The 11,251-nt window shown below is 54.9% G+C and overlaps 1 protein-coding gene across 1 annotated transcript; it reads right to left on the reverse strand.

The window, feature by feature from the left end:
* Positions 1–1,154: 1,154 nt before the first annotated feature.
* Positions 1,155–9,277, reverse strand: RNF126 (ring finger protein 126). Its single transcript, XM_066566127.1, has 9 exons — positions 9,172–9,277; positions 6,526–6,584; positions 5,222–5,285; positions 4,169–4,413; positions 3,263–3,331; positions 3,110–3,179; positions 2,720–2,813; positions 2,189–2,304; positions 1,155–1,980 (listed from the first exon to the last, which is right to left on the reverse strand). Exons 1-9 carry the CDS (start codon positions 9,244–9,246, stop codon positions 1,828–1,830), a joined length of 945 nt encoding a protein of 314 aa, XP_066422224.1. The 5' UTR covers positions 9,247–9,277; the 3' UTR covers positions 1,155–1,827.
* Between the last annotated feature and the right edge of the window lie 1,974 nt (positions 9,278–11,251).

Here is an 11,251-nt window from a genome sequence, read left to right on the forward strand (position 1 = left end):
CTGCCACCCACCTCAACAGCCCAGGCTTCTGGCTCAACCCCTGGCAGAGGATGAGCCATTAACCCCGACACACCAGTCCTGAGATAAACCCTCCTGGCAGATGAAAGGCGCCGCCACACTGCCCGGCCAAGCCGAGGAAGAAAAACAGTCCTGGCAAGTCGGTCCCTGCCAGCCCCCGGCCCTGGCACACAGCTGGGGACACTCTCTCCAACAAACCAACTTCTTGTGTTCTGAAATGGCTCAAGAAATACCAAACCATCCTTCCCCCTCCTAAATGAGGTTCATCTCTTCTCAGGAAGCTCATGGAAGGGGGCCAGGTGCTGGGGTGATGCTGCTTTAGAAGAGACACCCAAGCTCTGCTTGAGCCAGCACCTTCCCCAGCAGCCCCAAAAGCCGAGGGAGAGGCAGGGAACCCCCCCAAACTGTCAAACCCTCCACCCACTTCTCCCATGGGGCCAGGTTCTCCCTGGTCTGCTCTGGTCTCTGCCACAGAGCAGTCCCAAATGTGGTACCATCACAGACCCCCAGCCCTCTAGGAAACCTCCTGACCACCTCAAGTCCCTGTGAAGGGAAGGGGCTCCCAGTGATGATGGTGAGAGCTTCTCCTCTCATGCCTCAGGACCCAGGAAGCAGGGACATGGCAGGGAGTCACTGCCCTCTCTGGTGACATTCTTGTCATTCTCCGAGCTCCAGCTCTGTCACAGAAACTGAGTCACAAACATACCTGGATATTTTTCTCTCTCTCCTTGTTTTAATCAGCTCTATTTTAAGTAGCTTTGCAATACATTTTTTTTTTTTCCTCTCCAAAATGTTGTTTTCCTGGTAATTACTCGGTCACAATGAGATTTGCTGGTCCTCGTTCTGCTGCACACACCCAGTCCTGTGTCGGCTCAGCAGAACAGCCTGCCCTGGCTGCGAGGGGGGCAGGACTGTAAGGGGGGAAAAAGGTGTAAAAAATAGAAAACACCAGGCGAGGATGATTCCAGCTGCGATCCTTGGCTACCTGTGCAGTGATCCACAGGCTGGCAGTGGCTCCCACCGGAACTCCCAGCACGCAGGAGGGCTCAGAGAGGCCCAGCCTGCCTGGGGAAGGCAGGACAGCTTGGTGGCCTCAGAGCTTACCCTGTAGCTTTCCTCAAATCATGCATAATGGCTCGCAGAGCTGAAATGTCCATTTATTGACAACAGTAATAATTTAAGATTATAAAAACCCCTTTCAGTGTTGAGTATCAGCGGGTGAGGTTATAAAGAGAAATAAAAGGGACTCGAGATGGGACAGGGAAGGATCCCGGGGTCTACTTGAGAGTTCCTGTTTCAGTGACAGCTATTGGTCCTCCCCAGATGGTGATCCTGGGGGGGGGAGGCAGCATCCTTATACTTCCATTTTAGACGTCAATCTCCAAAGCAGAAAAGATAGTATCCAAGGGGAGGAGGAGCAAAAGAAATAAAAAGAAAGGGATCTCAAATTCAAACCCATACAAACAACATTTCCATTCGGGATTCAACCACTCGCTCAGCACCTCGGGGTTCCCAGCCGGGGAGCGCAGCAGCCTCGCACTGCAATGGGTAAAGTCCACGCAAAGAGGATGTTTTTATTGACAGACAGAGCTCTTTCCCCCCTTTTTTCATCACAGAACTTGAGGCTTCTCATCTCTGAAGGACCCAGAGGCTCCGTGTCTTCAGAAATCAAAAGGAAATTCTGGGGGCACTGCTCCTGCCTCGTCCCCTCCCCTCGCTCTGCTCTGGAAGCCCCTTTGGCTGCTGGCGGTGCCCAGGGAGGGAAGGGGAACAGTGGAAGGGCCCCGGGGACAGAGGGTGCGTTAAGATTCATGAGTTGTTCGATGAGTTTTCATTACTTGGTGAGCTGGAGGAAGAGGAGGAGGAGGAGGATGACGAGAAGTTCATCCCTGTGAGTCCTGGGGGGTTTGTGGCAGTGTTTTGTCCACTTAAACTTTTCCGGCAGACGGGACACGTGTCATGCTTTGGGGAGCAGACAAAAAAACAAAACAAGAAATAGGGGAAATGGGATTAGAAACACACCAGGGGAGCAGCACTCGAGGAATGGGCTGGGATGACACTCCATCCTCTGACCACAGGTGCTCAGGCCTCATCGTGGAGGTAGGAAAATATTTACAGAGGGGAGCAGGAGCAGACAAAGCCCCCAGTGCTGCAGGCCCCAGGCACTCACCTGCTCCAGCCACGGGACGATGCAGCCGTCGTGGAACAGGTGATTGCACGGTAACTGCCGCACGTTCTCCCCGACTGTGTAGTCTTCCTTACACACAGGGCACTCCAACCCAGAATCTGCATGGCACAGGGAAAGCCAAGCCCAGCTGAGCAAAGGAGGAGAGAATGATGCACAAAGCCCCCGACCCAGGACTCATCATCCCTCTCCCCTTCCCTACCATGGCTCCATTCCTGTCAGGAGGAAAGCTTGGTGCTCTACAGTCCCCACACCATCACCCCACCTCCCCTGCCCAGGGTATGCCTCATCCTTCCCTTCTGCTTTTCCATCTCTATCCACACTGAACTTCTCACAACCTCCCCAGGGCAAATCTGTCCAGCCTACACTGCTCTTTTTTTTGTGTGAGTGTAACAGAGCCCCTTCAGCTCTCTGCCCACTTTGAAATGTTTTTAAGGTACAAACAGACAAAATTCAAGTCCCAAGAAAACATTACAGAGAGCTTCCAGTGCACAACTCCATGGAGCAGCCACGTACCTACGTGCTCCTGTGTGATCTGTATGGTGGGGAGGGCTTGGATCTTCTCTTTGTCTGCTGGTGGCGGTCCAGTGTTTTCAAATTGATTCAGTAACTGGAAAAACAACCAGTCAGGCAGGCAGAACAGAGAGGTCAGCTCAGCAGCACACAGAATCCACTCGTTTCCTGAGCCAGGGCACCTGGATTTAGATGCACTTACACAAACACTGTCTGGTGCTCTTTTCTGTTTCCCCTCACAGCAAGTACAACAATTTTACAACACCTGGCAATGACCACTGTGGATCCTTTCCCATTTCAGTCCCCCAGCCCCTCATTCCCTGCACCCCCAGAGGTGCTGCCTCTCCTGCAGCACTGCACAGGATGGAGACTGCAGGGAATCCCAGTTTGTACCTGTGTGATAATCGCATCCAGGCCATTGGCACCCCAGGCATAGTCCATCGGATTTGAGTGCAGGACTCCCCTGAGGAGCAAGGACAGCAAGTGAGTTCATCCTGGAGCACCAAGGAGACACTGTCACAGAGAGCAGCACATCCTCCAACTCACCAAGGGCCCAGGCCTAGGTTTGGAATTGTGGTCGGTGCAATAATTCCGTTGACCAGCTGCTGGATAATTCTGAAAGACAAGAAAATCAGGATTGTGTAAGAATTAAAGTTTGCTGGCTCCCAGCCCAACACCCCATCATGGAGGGAGAGGCTGAGTAAGCTGAATACTGTCACATTGTTGGGGGCAATTACAAATACCCTACAGCAATTGCAATGGCAGCTTAGGGAGTGATCAGCCACTGATAAAGTTTCAATATTTGATTCAGAAGGGGACAATTCCTGATATGAATATGAGTGGCTCCCAAGATGCACTTCCACAAACACTGTCTGGTGTTCTCTTCTGTTTCCCCTCATGGCAAGTACATTTCTGCAACACCTGGCAATGACCAGGGAATATTCTCCCACTAGAGGCCAACTCCTAAGCACAGTCTGTGTCACCACCCAGCTAAAAAAACCCCAACAGACTCCAACAGACTCAGGTGGGACGCAGGTGGCAATTAAAAATACCCTTCAGCAATTGCAATGGCAGCTTAGGGAGTGATCAGCCACTGATAAAGTTTCAATATTTGATTCAGAAGGGGACAATTCCTGCCATGATGGTGAGTGGCTCCCAAGATGCACTTACACACACTCTGGTGTTCTCTTCAAGTACAACAATTTTGCAACACCTGGCAATGACCAGGGAATATTCTCCCACTATAGGACAAACCCCTAAGCACAGCCCATGTCACCACTCAGCTAAAACACCCCCAAGAGACCCCAAAAGCAGGAGCTGCCAACACGCTCAGGCAGCACACAGGTGTCACCCACAGCAGCGCTGGAGATCTTCGGGATGCCGCTCCGATAACCCAGAAGGAAAAGTGAGAAACAACAAGGTTCCCCCCTGAGGTGCCAGAGTGGTTCTCACCCTTCCAGCGTGGGGACTCCCTCGTGCCTGCCCGAGGCTCGGCGCGTGGCCAGGCGGGCGCGGGGCTGCCGGGCGCCGTAGCGGTGCCGGGACTGGTGCTCGCGCTCCCGCCGGTTCTCCGAGTCCCGGTTGTCCTCTGCCTGCTGCACGTTGGACCCGAAGGGAAACTCAAAGCTGTCGTCAAAGAAGCCGAAAGCAAACTGGCCATAGCCCGGGGGCAAGGTGAACAAGTGTTGATCCACGTTCTGGAATGCAGAGAACAGACTGTGACAAGAGGAACGACAGTAAAATTCAGAATGGGACAAAGATGCTGCTGGCCTGCCTCCACCTCAGCCCCTGCAGTCCAGCACTAACCCTGGAGTCTGCCACACTTGACCCAAACACCCATAACTTGTTTGCTCTCACTCTGACATTGCTCCAAGTGCACTTGATGGCCAGCTCTAATTGGAACGTGACATACCTGCAGCAGCAGTTTGAAAGGCTGTATGAATAAATGCATGTGTGTTAATATTTTCTCTGATATGAGTGATTGGAGTAAATAGTTTGTAGTGAAAGGGGAAGGTCAGTTCCAAGTCACAGTCCCTAAAAGTCCTGGGATGCTTGGATCAAAGTTCCAAGCATTGCTGGTGTCCCAGCAGCTGCCCACAGCCTGGGGTGACACTGGGACCAGCGCCCTCAGGGGCAGCTCAGTGAGGAACAGACACTGGAACTGCACACAAAGGCAGAAATAATCACAGTTCCCTGCTTTCTCTTTGGTGTGTCACTGCTGCTTCTGAGCTGAGGCTACTGCATAGCAACACACCCAAATCCTGCTCTCCAAATCCTGCTGAGCCCCCTCACGATGGGAATCAGCTGTGAGCGATGGTCCCGTGTAACACACACACAGCAAAAATACGGGATGTGGAGATTTCAGGAGCAGCATGTGGAGGATATGAATTCCTCCCTTCCAAGTTCTGTCATGAACTGGGAAATGTTTAAACAATGCACTATTGGAGAAATACTCAATCCAACAGCAAAGCAGAAGGTGGTGGAAGAGAGAAAGGACTTGCTCACCTCGAAAGGATGCCTGCTCTGATCAGTGGCTGACGTGGAGGAGCTGGTCTCATTGTCAGCGTTCCTGTGGAGAATGAGGAGCACTGGTAATCTTCTCACAGCAGCTTCCAAGGCTTTTCTGCCCCCGCTCCCATCCCAGGGCAGAGGCAGCTCAACAGAACCTGGTCCTGCCTCAGCTGCTGATTTTCTGATTGCCTGGATCAATTCTCCCTCCCCGAACCTTTCATTTTCCCACATGCTCACCCATTTCTCTCTACTCTATTAGATCCCACAGGCTGCACAGAAGTGCCTGAACCATGATGTCAAGCCAGGATTTGCCCCACAATCCATCTCAAACACAGCAGCTAATCCTCCAGAGCACCAGGAAGACTTAAGGCACAAACGCTGATCTCTGTGACCCCAAGACACAGAAGTCTAATCTAGAATCAAAGAAACTTCTCTACCGCAGAAGCACACAACCAAACAGCTCAGGATATTGGGAAAACTCGTTCTTGTCAGACTTCTGCTTTCAGAGCTGCAGGAGCATTTCCTGCTCAGAACCAAGCTTTGCATTCATGGTACTGAAACCACTGAGATTCAGCAACTCTGTGACTCTCCCAAGGTCACAGGGAATCATCAAAACAGTCAGGATCAGCCAGCATGGATTTTCTGGCTCCAGGGCTGGTGATCAAACCAAACATCACCTGCTCAGTGCAGAAGCCCCAGGCCATGCACCACAATCAGCAGGCAGCACCACCCATTGCCCCTGGCCCCTGCACTGCCAGTCACAGCTGGGGCCTCACAAACACAGCTGGAACATTTTAAGACATTCCTGCTGCTTCTGCCACCAGTGGCAGCAGAGCAACACAGAAACACAGACCTCACTGCTCCAGGGCAGAGTCCAAAGTCTCAGCCACAACGTTTTGCTGTTCATTCCCAACACAGTCACTACTTACATGAGGTGTCCGTGCACTCACCATGCCCAGATCCCTCTCTCTGGGGTTATCTCTGCCCTGATCAGGTCAGAGCCACCACACAGCATGGGGAAAACCTCCCTAACACTTCTTTATGTTTGTTTGAAATGAAACCATTCCTGCCCCACCCCTCAGCAGAGACATTGTGGACGCTCAGCATTGCTCTGATTGGCCTGTGGGTGCAAACTCTGCCAACAAAGCACTGTATTCCAAAAGTGAGGAAAAATGAGCTAAAGCTGGGGCAGAAGCAATAGAAACAGTGCATTTTATAGCAAACATTGCCTTTGAACTAGGAAGAGAGCAAAGCAACCTGGGCTCAGTGGAGCACCAGCCCCTGGGGCAGCACATTACCTCGGCTCCTCAGGAAGCTCTTCAATAAAACCAGACTCACACCGTGGGCAGATGTAGTCCTGCAGGAGAAGACACACTGGGTGAGAGGAGGAGGTGGCACCTCGGAGCTGCAGGCTGTGACAGGGTGGGAGGGTCCTGCAGTCTGCCATCCCCAGCACATGCAACAGTCCCAGAGCCAGAGAGACCCCAAACCCCAACATTTGCCTTCCAGAGCTCAGCCTAAGCCTGGGGGAGCTCAGCTTAAGAATGATGAGGGTGATGCTGGTTAATCCCCACTACAGACACAGCTGATGCAGCTCCAGTGAAGTGAAAGTGAAACCCCCAAGGCTCCCTGCACAACAAACCCACCAACGTTGGCCCAGCAGTGTGTTCTGGGGAGCAGAACACAATGTGGGAATGGCAGCAGGGACTTGGTGAGGTTGTGGTGCTCAGGGAGGCTGAATGGTCCCTGTCACTAACACAGCCTGAGGTTCACAGCCCACAGGGACACTCTGGGTTGTTGTGCAGCCAGGACCTCACAGTCCCACACCCAGAGCTCACTACAGAGACCTGTCACATCCCTGAGTGTGTCAGGACAGGCAGGCTGAGTGCAGCCCCTGTGACAGCCACCTCCTCACAATTCCTGGGCTTAGTGAGGAGGAATTTATCCTCTCCAACCATCCCAGAACACTGGAGACCCTGAAAGGGAACTGTTTCACTTCCCAGTGCTCAAGAAACAGCACAGAGCCAGGGGAATCCCATCCCCTGCTCCATGGCAGGCACACATCACCCCAAATCCCTGTGCTGGCAGAGCCAGGCTCAGCACAGAGGGCATTTAAGAGCTTCTAAAAATAATGTTTGCCACTTCCTTTTGCTGATCTGTTGGAACTGGCACAGCCCTGAGCCAGACTGAGGGATTCCCCCAAGGAGCTGAGGCTCCTGATAAGGCCCTTGGGGTCGCTCCTCTGGCCCCTACAGCCAACCCTGATAAGGCCCTAGAGAATGAGCAGAGCTTGGAGCCCCTCATGTGCCCTGTCTGCCCAGGGAGATACAGGAGCAGACTGGGAGAGGTGGCTGCTGCCTCTCCCACACAGGACTGCTGCTGTGGAAAAACAACCATCTCTGCACCACTGACAGGGCCAGGGTCCCGAGCTCAGGGTCTCCTGGGTGAGCACAGGCAACTACAGCCCATGAAATCCCCTGCTCATGAAACCCCCTGCCCATTAAAACCCTCTTTGTGTTGCTTCCCACCAGCACAAACTGGTGGGGACACGCGTGGCACAGGGGTGAGTGACCATGGCCTGAGCACCCTGCCCCAGGGAGCTTCTGTGTGTGTTGTGTGTGTGTGTGTGTCTCTGTGTGCTCACAGGCAGCTCCCAGCACAGGGATCAGCACATTCCTCTGCAGCTGGAACAGCACAAATGTCAAAGTTTGTTGTTTCTCGGGCTGTTTGAGTCCCTCCTTTGGCAGCGCTGGTTACTGCGCCTGCAGATGGTGAGAGAAACCTGAGGGAAACCTGGGTCCCCAAAACAAGCTCATGAACTCACAGATCTGAGTCCCCAAACCCAGCTGGCACAGCCAGGCGTGCCCAGCCAAGTGCACACAACCAGGTGTGAGCAGAGCCCAGCACGGGCTGTTTGAACAGAAATAAAGAACAGATTTCCTGGGTTCCCGCCTGGCTCCACAGCCCAGTGAGTTTGCCCTCACTCTTACACACAAGCTGGGAGCTCCAGCATGGCCCACCCTGGCCCGAAGGAGAGGGCAAAAGGACAAATCACACGTCACAAAGCAGCCAGCCCCGGCAGGGACAGCTCTGCTTGTCCTCACAGGCTTTTCAAGTTCAGTGCCAGCAAACAGCAATGACTTTTGGGACAAGGTGCTGTGAAAAGTGTCAGGCTAAAGAGACCAGCAGCACTCTCCAAATCACACTGAACACCTCAGGAAGCCAAGCAGGGGAACAACTGATCCACCAGACCCTCCCTAACAGCCCACACTCCTTTTCCACCCACACCAGGACAAGCTCCACGCTCACACACCGGATTTTGGTGTGTGATTAAAGCACCTGCCCAGGTGCCTACACAGCACTTCTACCCACGTATTGCCGTGCACCTCCCTGAGCTCCAGCCGCCCCCACGGTGGGGCTTTTATCGTGTTCATTAAACCTCCTGAAAGGGCACCGAGAAACCCCCACACCCCGCGCTGCTTCACGGGCACCGGCTGGGATCAGGCTGCTCGGGCCAGGGGTGTCACAGCCGGGCTCGGGGGCTGCTGCCTGACGGGCTCCCAGCCCAGCCCGGCTCCCCGTGGGGCGGCCGGAGCGCTCGAACCGCCGCGGCCCCCCCAATCCGGGCGGACCGGGCCCGAGGGCCCCTCCCGCCGCGCCGCCCCCGGCCGGCCGCTGCCCCTCGGCCCGGCTGGCCCGTTCCCACCGCAGCCCCTCTCCCCTCACCGCCGCAGCCCCGTTCCCTCGCTACCGAGCCCCTCTCAACGCCCCCGAGCCCCGGTGCCACGGGCGGAGCCCCTCAGGGCAGCCCCCGCCTCCCCGGCCGCTCAGGCCCCCTGGGCCCCTCAGGCCTCGCCCCCACGTGCCCGCCCCCTCGGAGCCCCCACCCGGCCCTGCCCGCGCTCCCGGCCCTCCCCGACGGCTCTCCCCGGTGCCCCGCTCACGGGTAGGCGCGGGGCGATCTCGGCCGAGCAGCAGTGGCAGAAGAACCGGCCCGGCTGCGGCGACGCCTCCGCCATCTTCCCTACCCGCCGGCCCCGCCCCCCGCGCGCGCCGCGGCGCCAACGGCGGCCGAGGGGGGACAGGGGACAGCGCGTGGCGGAAACGCGGAGGGGGAAAAAACCGCGGAGGGGGCGTGGCTAATACGGGGGCGGGGCTCTGATATATTAAATGAATACGCGCGGTTTGCCCAAATAAGGGGATGGGCGTGGCCAAGGAAGCGGTGGGATGGATCCCCGATTCCGGGAACCCCCCATCATTCCGGGAACCCCCCCCAATCCTTCCTGCACTCCCCCAGTCCTTCCTGCACCCCCTCCTCCCCCAGGCTCCTGATCCCTCTCTCAGCCCCACCGGACCCCCGAGCTTTAAAATATCCATTTAATTTTTAAAAGAAAAGGAAAAAATGAGCTGGGGAGAGGTTGAGTCTCCCAAAAAGAGGAAAAAAGGGAGTGAAAAATCCCAGTAAAAATCCTATTGAAAATCCCGGGAGCTGCTTCAAGATGCAATAGCCCCAAAGGAACTGGAATGTTCCCCAATAGTCCCAAAGGAACTGGAATGTTCTATGTTGGCCGAGCACTCTTGGGCTGGGTATTTCTCCCAGACCTTTCCCCTTGGATGCTGGGGAGGTTTTTGAGGTTGAGAGCTGGAATCTCGATTTTTGGGACATGAGAATCCCACCTGTGGCTCAATTCAAGGCCAGCCTTTTGCCCAGGCTGCAGCTTTTGAAAGAGCAGAGGGTCTGCCTGGCCCTCCCTGGGGTCCCAAACCTCAGGGACCATTGTGTAGCACTGCCGAGCCAGGGTTTGGGGGTGATTTTGGGGTATCCATGTGATATCGCTGATTTTTGGGGTGATTTTTGGGAGATTTGGGGTATCCACGTGATATTGGTGATTTTGTGGTGATTTTGGGGTATCCATGAGATATCGGTGATTTTTGGGGAGATTTTGGGGATATTTTGGGGTATCCACGTGATATCGGTGATTTTGGGGGAGATTTTGGGGTATCCACGTGATATCCGTGATTTGGGGGGAGATTTTGGGGTTTCCACGTGATACGGGTGATTTTGGGGTTTCCACGTGATATCAGTGATTTTTGGCGCGATTTTTGGAGTGATTTTGGGGTATCCACGTGATATCGGTGATTTGGGGGGATATTTTGGGGTTTCCACGTGATACGGGTGATTTTTGGGGATATTTTGGGGTTTCCACGTGATACGGGTGATTTTTGGGGTGATTTGGGGGTATCCACACAGTGCGGCTATGAGATTTTGGGGAGGGGGAGATGGCGAGGCTGCGGGGCGGGACTGGAATGACAGAACCGTGGGATGTGAAGGGTTCTGCCCAGTGGGGCTGTGAGGTTTTTGGGATTTCAAGCCAGCGCCGCTCCCAGCAGGTGGCACCTTCAGCCCAGGATTTGCCGCTCCAGCTTTGCCGGGTGATGGAGCAGCCGGGAGGGATTTGTGGAGCAGCTCAGGAGCCCTGGAAAGCTCGGCAGAGCTGGGGACAGGGGCTGGACATTGGTGACACAAAGCTCTGGAGGGCTGGGAGGGCTCGGCGGTGGTGCGAGGATTGGGGCAGATCGGCAGAGTCCAGCGGCCGAGCGATGATGGCATTTATTTATTTACAGGTGATGAGGTTTATTTATTTACAGGTAATGAGGAAACTGCTGCTCCTGTAATTCAGGAGGTGGGTCCAGACGGGAGCCAGACAGAGCCCGGAGCCTCCGGATGGGGCATTTCCCACCCCAAGGGAAGCTCCTTCCCTCCCTGCAGCTCTCCAGCGCCCGGTTTCACCGTCGGAGGACAAGTTAGCACTTGATCAAATGGTGTGGGATGGCGCTGGGGGGAAGGATCCGGCTGCACTGACTTTGTCCCTCTGGAATTCCCTGACGCAGGAGCTGTGGAAGCTGAGTTGGGATGCAAATGGCAGAGGATGTGGATGCACAGGGAGATAAGGGCAGCAGGGCGGGCACACAGCAGTGGGGAGAGTCCCCCAAAAGCCCCTCACTCATCCCTTGGGGTCTGCA

Source organism: Molothrus aeneus, chromosome 27 (assembly GCF_037042795.1).
Source record: "Molothrus aeneus isolate 106 chromosome 27, BPBGC_Maene_1.0, whole genome shotgun sequence".
Lineage (NCBI taxonomy): Eukaryota > Metazoa > Chordata > Aves > Passeriformes > Icteridae > Molothrus > Molothrus aeneus.